This window comes from Agelaius phoeniceus, chromosome 16, assembly GCF_051311805.1.
Source record: "Agelaius phoeniceus isolate bAgePho1 chromosome 16, bAgePho1.hap1, whole genome shotgun sequence".
Classification (NCBI taxonomy): Eukaryota; Metazoa; Chordata; class Aves; order Passeriformes; family Icteridae; genus Agelaius; species Agelaius phoeniceus.
In genome coordinates, this window is record NC_135280.1 from 9,185,873 (window position 1) to 9,204,288 (window position 18,416).

Consider the following 18,416-nt stretch of genomic DNA (forward strand, 5'->3'; position numbering starts at 1 on the left):
TGCAGTGTCCTAAAGAGAGGCTGCTGCCCTCTTGCAGATCCCTGAGGAACCTGCTGGATGCAGAGATGGAGCATTCTGCAGCTCTGAGGCAGGAGGTGGAGAACTGCAGGAGGAAGGTGGCAGAGCAGGAGGAGCGACATGCCACCAAAGTCCAGGCCTTGGCACGGTAAGAACTGCTGAAAATGACTGCAGGGAACGAGGGAATAACAGTCTGTATAGAAGGGGAATAATTTTCAAGGGGCTGAGTTTGCAGAAGAACAGAAGCGATTTAGGACTACAAGTCCTATGGTAAGCAATAGCTGCTGCTAGACATTATCACCAAGAGAGTACCAAGTTCTGAAGTGGTGCAGGTGTTTTTCCCACAGCTCCAGGAAGGTCATCTGGAGCAGGTTTCTCAGGACCATTTCCAGTCAGGCTTTGAATGTCTGCACAGATGGGGACTCCTGACTCCCTTTGGGCAGCACTGTTGGCAGTGACTTGTTGGCAGTGCTGTTCCTCGTGGGGCCCAGGCTGCTCTTGGCTTGCTTTACTATGGAGGGGGTGTTGCAGGCTCATGCTCAGCTCCTGTCCCCCAGGGTTCCCAGATTCTCCTCCTCCACAGAGCTGTTTTCCAGCCCTCCAGCATTGCCTGGCTGTCCTGAGCTATTTCTCCCCAAATGCAGGACTTTGCATTTACTCTTGTTGAACTTCACAGACATTTTCTGAGTCCAGTTCTCCAGCCTGTCCCTGTCCCCCTGGGTGGCAGCACAGCCACACAGTGTCTCTGCTCCTCAGTTTTGTGTTGTCTGTGACCTTGCTGAGGGTGTGCTCTGGCCCAGCATCCAGGTAATGTTAAGGTGTCAAACAGCATTGGCCCCAGTATTGAGTTGCCTCCAGCTTGACTTTGTGCTACAGTGAAATAGAAACAGTTTTAGCCCTCTCCTTGTCTAAATGGGATTCAGCTTCAGAAAGACTTTTGAAGGTAAATGTTGCTGTAATAGTGTGATTTGCTTCTTACAATTCAAAATAAGCTCTAGAGTAACCATGATGTGTAAGATCTTGGGGGTGATTCATGTGTATAGTAAACAACAAACAATCCAAGAGTTAAATAATTTGCCTTACCCAGAGAGAGGTGTTTGTTTTCTGATGCACGAGCAGAGTGTGTTTAGTGTCAATCACAAAGTACCACAGCTGAGATTCCTTTAAGATTTTTATTGCCTATCTGAAAATGATAAATATAAAGCTTTCTTAAAAATAAAGGTATTTAGGACACTACTAATTTTGCTTTTGATGACACATCAAACCAAACTACTTGCTTTGAGGGAGGGAGAGATATGAATAAGTGGGTTTGACATTCATGTGCTGTAAGGCAGTAGAGACAATGCAAATACTTCATCATTTAATATTCATGTTTCAGGTTATAGGAGTTGTATATTCATATTTCTTTGACTCACTTCCCCCACAATTTTAGAATTTGCAGTGACATATGGGTGAATCAGATATTTGTCATGCACATACCTCTTTAAAGAATAGATAAGGAGCTTTTATAACCAGACCTGAAGAGATGCTCACTTAGACTAATGAGGTATTTTTAAATAAGTCTGTGTAATTCCTCTTATTGCTATATGGATGTGTTGTGTTGATTGCTCTTCTTAAAGTCAGTTTGCTTTATCATGTGATAAAAACAGTGTTGGGAGCTGCTGAGGCATGATAAATTCATGTGTCACCAGTTACTTTGGATTTGGAGGCATTTCTTTAATGATTCATTGCAACTCATTTTCTAACATCTAAACACAAGAGACTTTGTGTGTAGTTTCTTTGGAATATAGGTTTTTCTTCTAAATTCTTGTTGGTTCACTTTGTATGCTGTAGGTGATGCTGCTGCAATAATAAGAGTAGTAAATTTTTGAAATAAATAGTGCTTTAAACCAAGAAACTGAGCAAGCTGAATAATCTAAAGAATTTGAAGTAACAGAAAGTTTGGAATTGCTTTTTGAGTTCTGCATAATAAGTTAGGTGAGTAATAGGAAACTAAGTTTCAGATATTTTGAAGTAGTGAAATCTCAGTTTCCCTTGAAAACAATTGATCACATGACCAGAGTAGAAAATTTTCCTCAGTTGTGATGTTCTGAATATTTTAAGGCAAGGGAAATCATTCAGTAACAATCTGACTGTTGTGATTTGATGAATGACTATTTTTCAGATTATGAGAGCTGATATTTATGTGTGTCCCCAAAGCTCTTTTGAAGAATTTGACATAAATAGCTTCCTGAAGGCTTTGAGAACACAAATTTCAGTGACATATTTTCAGTGACAAATTTCAGTGAAATGATGGTTTCTGGAAATCTGCAATGATTCAGCTGTTCTTTCTCCTGGACCCTCCCAAGAGTCTCTGGCCTCCCGGCCAAAATGCTGGTTTACTCAGAGACATTTTCCCAAGTTTCCCATTTTCTTTTTGAGAAATGGAAGAAGTCTTAGGTGAGCTTAGTTTCAAGCAGTGGTAATCTCATTGTTCCATGTGAAATACTTGAATAACTCTTTCATAACAGTTGCTACATTGTTCCAAAAGGAGCAGGCTCAGGTTCAATCTATTTGCTACTCTTTTGATAGAATACACTCAGTAGTCTCTCTAGTATAATGTTTTCTGGTTTTTGGGGTTTTTCCCCCTTTTTTTTGTTTGTTTGTTTTTGGTTTTCTTGTTCTTGTCAATGAACCTTTCTCAAATTGCATGGACATATTCTGCCAGTGGCTTCTTGGCAGTACTGAAGTTTTTAAATTGAGATTCTTCTTTTCTGTGTGGAATACTATTACATCCCTTTGCAAGGCAAAGGAATTTTTCGAAGTTAACTCTGAAATTGGATAATCTCAGATTGCATATTCTTAGACTATATTCAGCAATTTTGGAGGAAAGCATAATACAAAGGACAGGCTTTGTAGGAAGAAAAGCAGATAGAGAAGATGAAAATGCACTGTGTACAGGGGAAATGGGGGATGAGAATTTGTCTCTACTTTATCTTACACTTCTACATACCTCCTGTTTACTGTAGATTCTTTAACCTAATATGTCTTCTCTATCTACTGTCTGTGTTACTTAAACGACATTGCTTTTGGATTTGGCATTTTCTGTTATTCTGTTTTGCAGCACTTCTTTCACAGCCATAGCCCTTCAGTGATGGGTGAACTGATGTGTGGCACATCTTGAAATGCTTCCATCACTTCCCTTTAGCAGCTTGTTAGAGAGAGGAAAAATATCTTTTGTTCCTGCTTGTGAAATCTAATTAGAATATTCCTATATTAAATGACTTTTTCTTCCTGCTTAGTTAGTTGGTGACATGTCACGAGTCATCAGTGGCTCCTAGACATGAAAAAACCCACTGGAAGTCAGCCCCTAGTGAGGGACAAAGGAGCTTCCCAGAGGGAGCAGGAGGAAGAATGTTTGGCAGCAGGGCATCAGTGAGGGCAGGAGGAGGAGAAGCAGCTGCAGCATGAGGAGGAGGAAGGAGAAGAAGTAAAGGTGAAAACCTCCCAGCCTCCATCTCTGAGGAGCCCCCAGCCAGGGGGAAGCTTTCAGTGATGGCCCTGCTCCTGCTGCAGCCCCAGTCCCGGACAAGCAGTGAAGTTTAGCACATTATTCCTCATTAAAGTTTTTTCTGGAGATTGGTTTTATCATATAATCTCATTATTTTGTATACAGTTCAACTTCTATTTCCATGAGTAACAGATCTCATTTTCCTTGTTTAATTGTATTTGATGACAACTGTGATCTTGCATCTCATCATAGTAGAATCATTCAGGTTAGAAGGCATCTCTGGAAGTCCTTCAGATTCTACATAATGTTGCAGGACATTGTTTATTTAAATTCATTCTTAATTCCTGCAGGTTTTTTTATTGTTTGTATATTTGGTACCTTTATTGTTTTTCTTAAAAACCTTAACTTTTTATCAAAACGTAGACATCTGTTGGATTCTTGTAGTTTGTTTGGTTTTGTTTTATTTCATTTTTCCCAATGCTGAATTTAGAAATGAGACACCTTTCTGGAGTAAGCTTCACAGAAAGCACTTGCTAGAGTCTGATATTTGTGCCAAAAATTATTTACATTCAGGCCACTATACTTGAGATACATGAGAAATTACTCTTTTTCAAATTCTTTTCTTACCATGCTCATTTTACAGAAGCCCTAGAGAATTTTTATATAGTTTTCAAGAAGCAGATGTGTGGTGTTTTGTTTGGGTTTGTTTCTTTCTTTTTTTCTACTAAGGTATAAGAAAATAAATCCTGTAAGGCCTCTTTGTCTGCAACAAAAACTGTATGCTCTATGTTCATTCACTGGATGCAAAACAGACAAGTCTGTGCCTCCTAAACACAAGCTTGTTTTTTGCTGCTAAAAAAATTTACCATTCTGGCTGAAGTTTTGATTTTCTTTCAGACAGGGTTTCCTTAAATGCTATTTTAAAAATAATAAAATAGAGAGGAATTATTTTTGATTAAAATTAGGCAGGGAATTGAAGATATTTGACAACTTACATTCATGATATAATTGATCATTCCTATGTATGTGCTATGAAGCCTAAACAACAACACTCCCTAGACCTTTGCTATTTGAGCAAAAAGAGTAATTGGTGGGAATGCTACAATGTCATCTTCTATCACTTTCATTTTCCCCTATATCAGCACATATTACCATCTGTCTTTCAGCTTATTAAATGGAAGAAGTGATCAGGCAGGGAAGTTTGGTGCAATTGAGGTTTTGGAGAAGGATGTGCTTTTACTGGTGCAGTTCTGCCTTTGTTTTGTTGGCTATTTCAGCCTTATTTTTTTAAAAAAAAATTTCTCTATCCCTTTCAACTTGTACTTACAGTCTTGTTGCTCATTCTTCAGCACTAAATGTAGAACTATTTGGAGCACTTTAAAGATGCTGAAAATATTGTGTTGACCTCTGGGCTCACAACAGGCGAACAGTTCTGCTTCAGGTTGGGTGTTGTAGTTTGGATACATTGCAGAAGTACAGCAGGGCCTGCATATAGAAATATTTAATTTCCTTCAGTCTGCAGATCTGACCTGTAACTCCTGGACAGGAATTTGTATTCCTGTGAAATGCTTGTTAGGAATATATCTGATAAAATACCTCATGAAGTCATTAAAGACTTTTTAATGAGTGCTTACCAAATGTTTTTTAAAAATGCTCTGTTTAAAAGAACGATATAAATTCATATACATCAGGATGGGCCCTCTTTGGAATCAGCTAAATCATAATAATGAGTAAGAGATGGCAAAGAATAAGTAATAACATAATAGAAGCATATTAGAAAATTGTGACTGGGCCATAGTATCCTGCTTTGAATTTCAGTCTTGTATCAAAAACCTTAAATGAATTAAAGTCTTTTTCAACTTCATCTGTACTGTATCAACTTTAAGTCAATTTTAAGACAAAGTAGTAGAAAATTGATTTTTTTAAAATGCTGTCACAGTACTGACAGAAGGCACTGAGTCTATTCTCATATGTAGAAATGAGGTGATATAGAGTTATGAGAATCCTTAATATATTGTAACTGTACACAGTTATTTTCATGCAGACATTCTTACAGTTCTGGTGAGAAACATTTTGTTTAGTTGTCATAGAAATTTTTTTGTGAATCAGTTATTTAAGTTTGTTTTAATACAGTATATAGGATTAAACTGTGTTTTTTATGCTTTTTACCCTTACCCTGAATATCAGTGTCTATCTCTGGTGGAAAAAAATGATTTGTTCTTTCTAGTCTCAGAAATGGAAAATAGCATCAAATGCATAAAATCATCAAGGACTCTTAAAATTCGATTGCCAAGCAATCAATAGCTTCTCAATTATTTAGCAGTCTCCTACTAAAATGCTGAATAAAATTGAGGTTACAAAGTTCAGCAAGCTGACTTGAAATCCATAGGAATGGGAATACTGTGCCAGTCAAGGCTCCTTACAGGAGCAGTGTAGCATTGCTCACAGCAGCAGTTTGTGTGTGTATATATATAAAATATGTTATTTTATGTGTGTGTATATCTAGTATGATAGGCACCATCAAACATACTTGCATATTTTCTTGAATATTTCTAATTCTTAAATAAATTTTCATGAATAAAATGCCTTTTTTTTTTTTTTGGTGTATCATCTATTTGCAGCTTTCTGTGCTGTGTTCCATGTCCAGGTTTTGTTGTGCCTGGAGCACAATTTGGCCTTGCCAGCCCAAATTCCCTCCTCTCCCTAACACTGGTGGGGTTCTTGTGTGTTGTGCTGCATTTGTGGCATGTACATCCTTCTACCTCAGTATTATCTTAAAGAAAAGTAAAAGTTGTTTGAATTCACAGTCTGGCAACACATTTTAGTTATGCTTCTTTGGTATTAACTTCTCTGTTGTACTCACTTAACTGAATGGGCTTAGGCAGATAATTGAATTTTCAGACATGTGATTTGTCAGCTTTGTTTAAAATCAATCAGTTGGAGCCCTTCTTATTTCCCCCCAAATATGAACTAAGGTGCTTAATGTTGTTAAGTGGAGCCATGGTAGTACCTGCTTTGAATAAGAGAAATGAGACAGGCACAGGCACTGAGGTCTGACAGCTGAAGGGATTACCTCAATTTCTTGTTTTATGCTTTTCATTTAGGAATGGTTTGTGGAAACTTTTGCCTTGAATATTTTTTGCTGAAGTGCTGCCATTTTCTTACAATGATAAAGCCTGCTTCTACAGCTGAAGTTTTATTTGCTTGCAATTAGATGCAAATTAGTAAAATAATGATTTCATTTTACATTGGCCATTCTGCATTTCCTTGTGTAGCATCCCATCCTTATGTTTTAGTTGATTGTTGATTTAGATAGACTGTGTAGTTTGTTTGCCATCTGTATAGCATAGTACAGAAAATCTAAATTAAACAATTAATGGAAAAGTTTTGATTATGAGATAATCTGTTTCACTGATGTGTTTATGAGGTCCTGGAAAACTAATTTTCCTGCTACTCTGCTGTTGATGTATTATTTAATTTTTTCCTTGCATCATGGTGACGCAATTTAGGTAAAGGTTATTATAACAGAGACTCTGTTTGTTTCCATTGAAAAGGACTTTTCATCTATTTTGGGAAAACAATATTTATTTACTGTTTTTCTTTATCAATAGAGAAAATGAGGTGCTAAAAGTGCAGCTTAAGAAGTATGTAGGAGCTGTCCAGATGCTCAGAAGAGAAGGTCAAACAGTGGAAGGTAAGAATAAAATGAAGGGGGAGAAGGAATCCATGCACAGGGTTTGTTTTTCTGTGTGCTGTCATTCAGGGAGTGATACTTTCCAATAGTGAAAATAACATATTTGATATGTTTTCCTTTTGAGAAAAATACAGATGTAGATTTTTGTACTCATTTTTACAGAGCATTTTCTGGTAGATGAGGTGGTCTTACTTTTTTCAATAAGAAATTTTCCAGAAAAAGCTGATTTAGCTTAAATAAAAATCTGTGAATTAACGTGATATTGGAATATAAAAATAAATGTAGTATCTCTAGATGATACTGTTGTTTTGGAAATGAGTATTTGCAGACTGTTTGAAATAGGCAATGTACTGAGTGCTAATGGGCAGATTTTATATCTGAAAGAGAATGAGTGAAGTTATCAGCAGTTTTACCTGTTGGTTTCTGTGGTCAGTGATAGAAGCATCCATGAGGGGCTGAATTGATGTCTCGATTCTGAATCTTCTGGTGGAACCTGGATTTCCACTGGCTGCAGAAGGTGTTCAGAGAGCTGAGATGGGTTTTCAGAAATTGGCACCATCTAATTTTTTCAAATTGTGAATATTTTGGTCATATAAGTGGCTGTATGAATGAGAATACTACTGTTCTTCAGGGTTAGCCACTGTACTTATCTGGAGTTTCAGAGCTTCATTCATCCCTAAAAGGAGATTTGTTAGTGAGAACACATGTTTTTACTTCCGACTTTGCTGGAGTGTAGTGATTCATATTAAGAATTATTCACTAAAACCATGGCTGAGGCTTCCTATAATAGCAGAAATTATCCTTCATTAGGTAGTGACAGTTTCCATGATGAGTATAATTATAGGAAAAGAAAAAAAAACTATTCCTAGGCTAGCTATATTCCACCATGTTAAAATTATTCAGATTAGTGAGTGATAAGAATAGAAACTGAGTAGGATGGTCAGATTTTATAGATGAAAAGGGGGGATGGAACAGTACCAACATTTCTAAAAATGAATGCACGTGTGCTTTATGCTGGAAAGATACTTAATCAATCCACTGTCATTTTCTATAATATTTATCACTAGTGACCAGAATAAATTTCAGCTACATATAATATTTGTAATAAATTTTTCCTACATTGCAATTTCACATGTTGAAATAAAAGTAAATTTTTTTTCCTTAGCTGCCATTGAAAATTTAGGTGAAATTTTAGTAGTATTGTGGTCTCTGACTCAAAGTACGTAAGCATGTAAATAATCCCTGAGAACTAATCCCTGAGAAATAATCCCTGAGAACTAGCTGCGAAAAAGAAGTGAAACAAAAGGAGTTTTTTCTTTTACCAGATTTATAAAACCATTGCACCCATGGTTTGTTTATGTAATGAGTAATTTTAATTATAAATAATCTTCTGAATGGTATGAAAACAAAAGTCTTAAATGTGTTGTAGATTTTAGAATACAGATTTTCTGTGACTCGGTTTTGAAAGAGTCAGAATAAATTTGGCTTCTGTTGTTATTTTTATCACTATAAATTATGAAGGCTCTATATGTTTTCTACAATAATCAGATCAAATGCTATTGAGTATGGCTTTTAAATAGTTTCCTAAAATAATAAATGAAACTCAGCTTGATATTTTGCCTTGTGGAGACTTAAAAAGGCCAAAAACCTCACTCAGCAAATGTGATTATAAATAAATTACCCAAAAGTGAGAACTATCAGCTTTCAAAATGAGTGATCACTGCTGTAGCCTGAGCAGTTGGATATTGGTATTTAAATATTTAATAAATGAGCATCTTCATTTCTCAGTCATCAGCAGGAGTTGGCTCTGTACCATTTTTTAAACCTGCTTAGATAGAATATTTATATAAAAATGCTGATCTTAGAAGTCTGGCTGAAGAACTTGAAGCAACATTTACAAGAAAAAGATCTTAAAATAGCTTTCAAATTCACTTAAATAATAATGATAAACTTCTAAATTCTTCCTCAAAAATCAGTTCCCAGGCTCAAAAATATTTAGCCAGACAAATTATGATCTCTTCTATCTACCTAATAGTGGTTGTATATATAGTTCAGATTTTGAAGAATGTTGAAAGCCTTTGTTCAACTCCTCTTCTATTAGGCTTTACTTTTATGTGTTAACTTGTTTTCTTAGAAATTCACGAGCAATGAGGAAAAGTGGAATTGGATCCTGTGCAACTTGGAGGAGATTTACTTAGAATAGGCCTTAAAGTGATCTTCAAATACTGAAATGATAGCTGGGAACGGGAATAGAATAATCTGTAATTTTCATTCACTACAGATAAAAGAAGTAATGGGCTGCCATGGCAGGTGAAGGAAGTTTGATTAGCTATCAGGAAAACCTTTGTGAGAAGAACACTTACATTTAAATAGGTTATGCAGGAAGCTGATATCTCCCTTCTTGGAAGGTTTTAGGAAGAAATTAGACAATTAACTATCAGGAATGGAATAACTCCAGCTGATCCTGCTTGCTGCAAAATGGTGAAATACTGGATGCTGGAATCGTGAAGTATGGAACGTTCATTCTCAGTCCTGTTTGCTGTAATTTCTCTGATATGTAAGCAGTCTGTGCTACTAATAGAAAATGATGTTTTGGAAGCCCAGTTAAAAAAAAAGGCTTAAAAGAGAAACATAAAGTTAGTTTTAGAAGGCTTGCGGCAGGAACTGCAGGTACTACATATATTAGACAGCTCTAGTCACACAACAGCCAAATGCTTTTGGTTTGCATTCTTTTAAGATCCCAGTCTAAGTATTTCTTACCAAAAAAGGTCCTTGCAGAATCTGTATTTTAGTACTTGTAATAGTGTTTAATACTATGGTCTATTCTGATGTTTTTAATAGCTTATTTTGTTTTTTATAGAGCTGTTATTTCTAAACAGGATGTCCTGGATGTTTATGGAATTTTTCTTTTTAATTTGAGGTATCTCTTTGTTATAGTTCTGCCAAACATTTGGAGCACTGATGGTGAATTTACAATTCCAGAGCAAAAGCAAGCAGAAAATAATGAGGAACTGGCCAGCTCTTATGAAAGGAAGCTGATTGAGGTAAAGTTTGTACTGCACAGATTTTACGGATTTGTAATTGTGAAACAAGGTTTGAAGCTTAAATAGGTTTTTTATTTAGTTGATATCTTTTTTCTTCAGGAATGTAAAAGACCTGATTTTTTTTCTTCAGAAATAAAAAACCTCAGATAATTAAAAGTACTTTTCCTAACAGGGGTACATTTTCATATGCTGATAATGAAATGAAGATTTTATAAAATAAGCAAGTTCATTCTGGTTTTAACTGATGATGTTGAAGTTGAAATCATCCCAGACAATAGATTTGAGGTTTTCTGTAAGCTACAGTACATAATTAAAGGCATGGCTGTGTTGGCAGTTGAGCTTTATTTAAGATCACAGTGGAATCTGTAGCTTTTTCTGTGCTTTCATGCTGGTTTCTGATTGCAAACCATGTTTCATTTTTGTATTGCTTATTGAATACTGCAGAAAGGAAATGGCTGATAGAAGCTACTACTCCTGTTGATATGACCATGTTAGAAAAAGTTCCTAAGGCAAGATTTACTTTTAAGATTAATGTAAAATTCATTAAAGGAAAAAAAAAAGATAATTAGGGTTTCATCCTAAATTTGAATACAAATTATTTTTAAGAAAAAAAAAAGTAATGAAATTTAGTATCTAGTACCCATATCTGCTATTAAATATTAAAAGAACATTTTTATAAGAAGTAAAATAATTCTCTATGTCTTTCTCTTTCCCAAAATACCCTGAAATTGGATATCCACATTAACTGATTAACATGAAGATGACTAAAAATGCAGGTCATAGATCAAAGAGCTTCATACAGTTCTTCTAAGACATGCATACTTGGTTATTGGTTATCCTTTTCTTATAGGACCATGTGAAACTGTAGGGGGATAGAATATAAGAAAATAGAGACAGTGTAGAAAGTGGTCTCACCCCTAAGGAGCTGCAGCTGGGCCAATTATCAGAGATCAGGAACAGGCCTGACTTTAACAGGCCACAGGTGTAAGCAATGAGGAGAAGATGCTATAAAAGGGTGAGGTGGGTGGTGAGAAGGGAGCTGGAGTCAGTGGCTGCTTTGGGAAGAAGAAAGAGTCAGTGCTGTGAGGAGCTGCCCATGAGAAACACCAAGAAGGTCTGGAACTATTGTGATAAGGAGACAACAGCATGGGACCTCTGCAGTAAGATGACAACATGAAACTAATTCTCTCCCTAGTGCTTACCTTTGCTTGAGTTCTTCTGACTCCTTTCCTCTGTTCTGTACCTGTCAAGAGAATATCTTAATGAAGAACCCAGGTAAAACCTCCCTGAGCTGTGGAAGGCTCATCAGTTGTTCCACGTTTGTTCTGCGTGCTCAGGAGCTTGGTGCTGGCCCTTCTGAGTTTGTGGCAGTGGTGACACAGCTCTGGATGTAACCACAGAAAAGCTTTTTTGCCAGTGGTACTGGGAAGAGGTGGGCTGCATCTCTTTCACTTCTTAGTCTCCAGCAGGATCCTCACATAGTCCAAACAAGATATAACCCTGCTCTGAGCATGAGTGTCAGTCTCAGTAAATGCTGGTGGGACTGGGCACAAAGGACAAAGAGTGGGAATTAATGCAAACATGAATAAGAATTTCATTAAATGTGCACAGTTCCCAGTTTATTTTGAGATGAAAGCTTCAGCTTATTTTCTGCTAATTGGTTTTGAGGAAACCCAATCTGTGCTTACCTTGTATAGTGAGAGTGAAAAACCAACCAAGCAAAAATCCACACAATAAAACCAAACCAGGCTGTCCTGGTTTAGGGCAAATTGTCGGAGGAGACTTCTGAAGTGGCCTTTTTGAGAAAGCAAATTCAAGCAGCCCCTCCTCCAACCAGTTTGGGAGGTAAACCTCCTTGAGAAAAGTGGAAAAAAATGTTTGTTTAACAAGCAAAGTATTCGCAAGTATAAAAAAAGGAATAATATTAGACAATAGAACTTTTTCTTCTTCCCCCTTTGCTCTCTGAACCAGTCCTAAAGGTGCAGAACTCAATATCCAGCATAAACAGAAAGGACAACTGGGGATACAAGCATCATAAAGTTACCCTAGGACACAAGCTCAAACCAGAGCAGCTCAATGCCAACCCTATTCCTAAGTCTTTCAGTCTGTCTTGAACCAAATAACTTGTTTGCAGAAGGAAATTCTCTTCTTTCTGAGATGAGAAAATGGAAGTTTTGAAGCAGAAAGCAAAGTTTGAGCATTTTAATGCCTGTATCAGATTTTTTGGAACCATCTCTGCCCTTTTGCATTTTACTGTTTTTCACTTGTAGAAAAATTGAGTTGCTAATAGGATGCCTGCTCTGTTTTGCAGCCCTTTGGCCTGTTTTTTTTGAGAAAAAGTTGTATAACAACATTGATTTTTGGAAAGGAAATTTCACGGGAAGAATACACCCATGCTTCCACTAAGAGTAAAAAGAGGCAACTTCCAGTTTTCTCAAGAGTTTTTTGGGAAACACTTTGTTTTGTATTTTGTGATCATTGGGGAAAAATGCCTGTGCCTGACAAAAAGTCATTAATTCAGATGCAGCTTGTGCAAAAACCTCTATGAAGTATTTGCTGCAAATAATATTAAAAAAACCCTTGGTTTCCACTAAAACACTCTGTAAGAAAATCACTAGTTTTTTATTGTTGCAATTTAAAATTTATTTTATTTTACCTTTATTGTTGCATTGATGTTAGATGTGTTTTTCTCTATCTAGAAGCATATCCTTCCAAGACAGATTGTGTTGTTAGATGCTTAGTGAAACGTTCCTGGCCTGTTTTTAGTTTACTGCTTGGTCCTTTGCTGTGCAGCATGAAGTGAGACCTCCTTGGTCCTTTCTCTGTGCAACATGGAGTGAGACCTCCTTGGTCCTTTCTGTGCAACATGGAGTGAGACCTCCTTGGTCCTTTCTATACAACATGGAGTGAGACCTCCTTGGTCCTTTCTGTGCAACATGGAGTGAGACCTCCTTGGTCCTTTCTGTGCAACATGGAGTGAGGCCTTCTTGGTCCTTTCTGTGCAACATGGAGTGAGACCTCCTTGGTCCTTTGTGCAACATGGAGTGAGACCTCCTTGGTCCTTTCTGTGCAACATGGAGTGAGGCCTTCTTGGTCCTTTCTGTGCAACATGGAGTGAGACCTTCTTGGTCCTTTCTCTGGAGACTGCTCTCAACTGTGGCCATGCTGGGCAGTGTAACTGCAGTGCTCTCAGTCTCAGGGTTTCTTTTGACAGCTCTAAAGAGTTCTCTTAGTGTGGAGCTTCAAGTGTTTACTTTAGCCTCACTTCACCTTCCTGAGAAGGGTTTGGGTTCTTTAAACTGTTTTCTCATATAGGAAGGAGCAAATCTAAATGCTCCTCTGTCCAAGGGAAACTTAGCTTATTTATACTTTATTTTTCTGCTTCAAGCATATTGTTATGAAGAAAAACAACTGTGAAGATTATTGAAGTCCCAGCAGGGAAATGTATTGCTTAAGCTTCAATGTGGATTGAGTAAAGGAAGATGTGACACTATGAAAATGTAACTGAAAGGATATAATTATAAGGAGAACTCTTTGTTGTTTTAGCAGACTTTGATGCAGGAAAAATTAAAGGAACTTAAATTAATGTTGTTATTCATTGCTCCTTTTGATTTGCTGTGATGGTAATGCATTTTTCTTTGACAAGGGAACGTATTGAAGTCGGTTAATTGCTAGAAAGTGACACCTGCCAGTTGTCCTTTTGATAATATAGAACAAGTGATTTGGTGTTTTATTTGCTGTTAAATTTCCTTTTTATTATTTAACTTTGCTAGGTATACTTACAAATTTTTGCATTACTTGTAGTGTTTTGAGAGAGTTGTTGAATTTACATGTTAATTGAGTCTGCAAGTAGAAAGTTATTTCAAGGGCATCCAAATCAGAGAGAGACAAAATAGTCACATATCAGTTCTGCATTTTGTTCTTCTAATAGACAGGCCCTGAAAAACCAAACATGTTTTCAAATATGCAAACTACTGAGATCCATTTGTAAATTTTTATGTTGCTTTTGGTAACCAGCAGTATTGCAGCTTTTCCCTGTGAATTTGCAACTAGTTATTGCTGTATCTCTGTACTTGAAATGCAAGGAAGTTCTGCCTTACAGCCCAGGCTCTGTGGAATTAACAGTGACCTGTTAATATTAACCTGGTAATCTTAAATGTTACACCACCCACTTTAAATTGGAATTAGTTAAGCTAGTATGGAAAATGATTTATCTAGAATTAATAGTATTATATTATTGTTTTCTCTAGTATATTGTTGATGTAGTTTAGCTCTTTTTTGCATGTATATTTCAGTGATGAATTAGTGGGTTTGAAGGAATCCCTCTAATATAAAAAGAAATTGGAAAAGAATGCTTGAAGTTCACCTTGTGAAAATTATTTTTTATTTTTTATTTATAATCAGTGATGTCAGAGTCTGGCTTGTCAAATTGAGGCTTTTTTTGTTTGCCTTGATTTTGTGAAGGGTGCAGGTTTGTGTGGAACAAAGCATGAAATTAAAAACAGGCACTAAATTAAACTACTTTATTTTGGGGAACTTCTCTGGGGAAGAGGGAGAATGCAGAGTAATTCAAGAAAAGGAAATAGTGAAATTCAGATAGTAATGAACTGCTTCCAGGAGGGAAACTATGAACTCTTGAGAGATTTGGCAGTAGTTCAAGTCTGTGTGCTATTGTTGAGGTGCCTGGATTGAAATTCATGTTGTTCAGCTGTGCTCTCATGCTGTCACCCTGCTGTTCTCCAGCTCTGGGTGGGGGATGAGGAGGAGGAGGCATTCCAAGAGGTGCTGGGCCAGGGGCAGGTTTAAGCACGGGCCAGGGGCAGGTTTAAGCACGGGCCAGGAGCAGGTTTAACCATGGAGCAGGTTTAACCATGGGCCAGGAGCAGGTTTAACCATGCTGCTGGGGCAGCCTAGGGGAGGGGCCCAGCAGTGCCCACATCTGACTGCTGGGACTTCCATCCCCCTCCCTGCCCCAGCCCCTGGCACTCTCACTGCATCCTGCAGCACTTGCTGCTCTCTTGACTTCAAATGCAGAGCACAGCCCCAGCCACGCTCAGTGTCCAAAGAGGCCACTCTGTTTCCCTGTGAGAACAACCTGTGCCACAGCCTGACTCTGGTATTTAGACTCCTCTGACCTCTCCCAGATTTGCCTGGAGTGATTGACTTCTAGGTCCATTCTTATTAAAACTCCAACTAAGGGTGAAGAATACATCACTTATGAATTATTGACAAAGTTTAATGCAGTTTGGGCATTTTGCAGTACTGCCTGTTCAAAATATTGTGATTAGTTAGTACCTGTTGAGTGCTGCATTCATCAAAGAATTAAACTGAGAACAGAAGTCAATGGGTGTTTTATTAGAATCAGTTGTCATATGATTTGGAGTGATAAGAACAAAATTTGACATGAAATTGTATTTTGTCCTATTCAATTCAATATCAAAACTGCATTTCAAGGTATGAATCAAAATTATAGCAATGTCTGTTCTTAATGATCACTTCAGACTACCACATTAGCAGTACTTGGAGTGTAAAAAGAAATTAATATACATGTAAGAAATTACATGGTGGGATTTTTTTTTGCCCAGTTTAGATCAGTTATCCCCTGGCTTTGCTTTTCAGGTGGCTGAAATGCATGGGGAGCTGATTGAATTCAATGAGAGGCTGCACCGTGCTCTGATGGCCAAGGAAGCTCTGGTGTTCCAGATGAGACAAGAACTCATTGATCTGAGAGGGCCAGTGAGTATTTGTTTATTGCACTGCAGAATATCCCTCTGGAATAGCTCAAACATGCTCCTCATGATGAAATATCCATTAGCTTGTTAGAAATAACAGATCTGTAAAGAATTGGCTTTGAACAATTCCTTTCCTCTTAACTATTCCCGATTATGCTTTTTACATTTTCCATTTTCCTTTTAAAGGAAAGAAGATACCCTTTCATGTTTATTCTAGTTGTAAAGTTAGGTAAAAAGCTATTTCTGTTTTGCTCTAAATGCTCTTGCAATCTGGTTCTCTAACAACTGCTACTTCCTTTGATTCTGCAGGTATTAGTCCATCATTGCATCATTATGAACTTTTGTACTTATGTCATGTTTTGTAGGAGCACAGCTGAACTCAAATGCTCTTGTGTCCTTCCCTTGGTAGAATATTGGTTGTAAAAGGAAGTGATCAGTAGGTTTTATGTGCTTCATATTTTCCCATAAATGGCTTATGGCCACAAAGTACTTTGTTTTAGCATCCTTTGCACATAAAGCCCTAATAATGGTACTCTTGCCTGCATTTTCTCTATCTTTCAAAACTACATGCTTTTACAAACCCCAATTTGTTTCTTTACAAAACTGTAGCAAATTGTAACATAAAGGACTCACAAGGGTGACATGTTCACAATCTTCTTGCAGGATTTTGTTTTTCTTTTATTGCTTGTCAGGAATAGTTTTTATTGGCATTTATAGAATTGAATGTTGAATTGTAATTTCCTTATAATATTATGCTTTCTTAATTGAAAACATAATAGCCACTGTTTGGAAATTATTTCTGTTTTGTAAATAAAGGTCCCTGGAGATTTAAGTCAAACATCTGAAGATCAGAGTTTATCAGATTTTGAAATGTAAGTTTCATAATTCACAAATTTTTCTCTTCACACCATCTCTGGGAAAGGAGAATAAGCAGAGATTCAGTAATTTGCTTTTCCTTTATTATTTCCAATAACTGCATTCTTAGCTGTGGTGTTCCATTGTTAAAAAGCATGGAGAGCTGCACAGTGCATGCCCCAGTGTAGTTAATAATGCTGAACTCAAGGAGTTTAGATTTAGTAAGATTCCCTTGGAGTGCTCTTTAAATGCCCTAGGTCTTGGTATTCTGCCAAAGCACCAAGAAGTTTCTGGTTTTAGTCCTTTGGGTTTGAAGGGTGTTGGTTGCTGTTCATCATATGATGGACTTCCTCATTTACAGAATAGCTCCTAATTGATGCTTCAGAAAACCCCAAAACCCCCACTAGGAGCCACCCCAGATCATTTGAGAGTGTTGTGATTTGGAATTTTGCCTTTAGTAGTCAAACTAATGAATCTTGCTTTTGTGGATGAGGGGTTGAAAATGTAGCTGATGTGTTTGAATAATAGAAATTTAGAGATGGATGACAACGAGTGGATGGAAATGGCTTCTGCAGAATTGTGCACTGCTCTTCTGTTATTTAATGAACTTTACCTGAGATTTGTGGCTGAAAATGTTGAATTTGTTGAAGTGAATAATTTTTGCTTCATGTGTATAATCAAATGTTGTCAAATGCATGCTGTGAAAAAAACCCCAAACCCCAGAAAACCTGCAGAAAGAATTGTTTCAGTTGGGTTAATTTTAGGGAATGTTTTTAGATTCAGAACATAAAAAAAAAGTTCAGGCAGAACTCCAATTTTTCTGTTTCTTCATTTGAAATTTTAAGTTGCTTTATTGATTACTTTGATCATTATTTAAATCATTGCATGTAGTTGCTTTGCAATTCTTATACATAAATATGATTCCCTGTTTGAAGTTTTTCTCTCTCCTCCTCAGATCAAATCGTGCTCTCATTAATGTTTGGATTCCCTCAGTCTTCCTGCGTGGCAAAGCTGCCAATGCATTCCATGTTTACCAGGTGAGTGAGCCAGCTGAGCAGGGATTTTGGGTAGAAGTTTCTGGCTAAAGTAGCACATTTTTATAATTTAAAGCTCTGTGTATAATTTCATTAGAGATCAGCTAATGAGCAGCAGCAGTAACTTCATATATATTCATCCATAGGATTGTGTTGATTATTCAAATAGCATATTTTGAGGCTTGACTTGTAGTAGTTTAATACTTTAAAAGCATGCTAATAAGATGACTGTTGGTCAGGGAGTGTAACAATTCAATATTAATCAGCAAAGCCTTCTTCAGTATGCATGTATGTGTTTTACTTCAGTTTTGGACATAACAATGACCAGGAACATTGCTTGACAGACAGATGTGGTTTACTGTAGCAGCTCACTTGAAAACATCTTGAATAATGAAACAATTCTACACTGTGTGTTATTGAACATGTTCACATTGTGTTCTGCCTCAGGCAGGTCAGAATTTAGGGGTTTGTGCTCCAGCCTGACTTGTAGCTGAAACATTGAAATTTTATACTGTTCCTTGATTGTTGGATTCTTGGTTTCAGAGCAGT

General features: G+C 37.0%; 1 protein-coding gene across 4 annotated transcripts in view; it reads left to right on the forward strand.

Moving 5' to 3' along the window:
- SNX29 (sorting nexin 29) overlaps positions 1-18,416 on the forward strand; it is a 99,453-nt gene that overhangs the window by 26,584 nt on the left and 54,453 nt on the right. For all 4 annotated transcript variants that reach the window (XM_054643801.2, XM_077186745.1, XM_077186746.1 and 1 more), the window contains exons 13-18: positions 38-166; positions 7,120-7,202; positions 10,140-10,246; positions 15,866-15,982; positions 16,795-16,850; positions 17,789-17,870. In XM_054643801.2, coding sequence (XP_054499776.2) covers positions 38-166; positions 7,120-7,202; positions 10,140-10,246; positions 15,866-15,982; positions 16,795-16,850; positions 17,789-17,870 — 574 coding nt within the window. The remainder of the gene's footprint in view (positions 1-37; positions 167-7,119; positions 7,203-10,139; positions 10,247-15,865; positions 15,983-16,794; positions 16,851-17,788; positions 17,871-18,416) is intronic.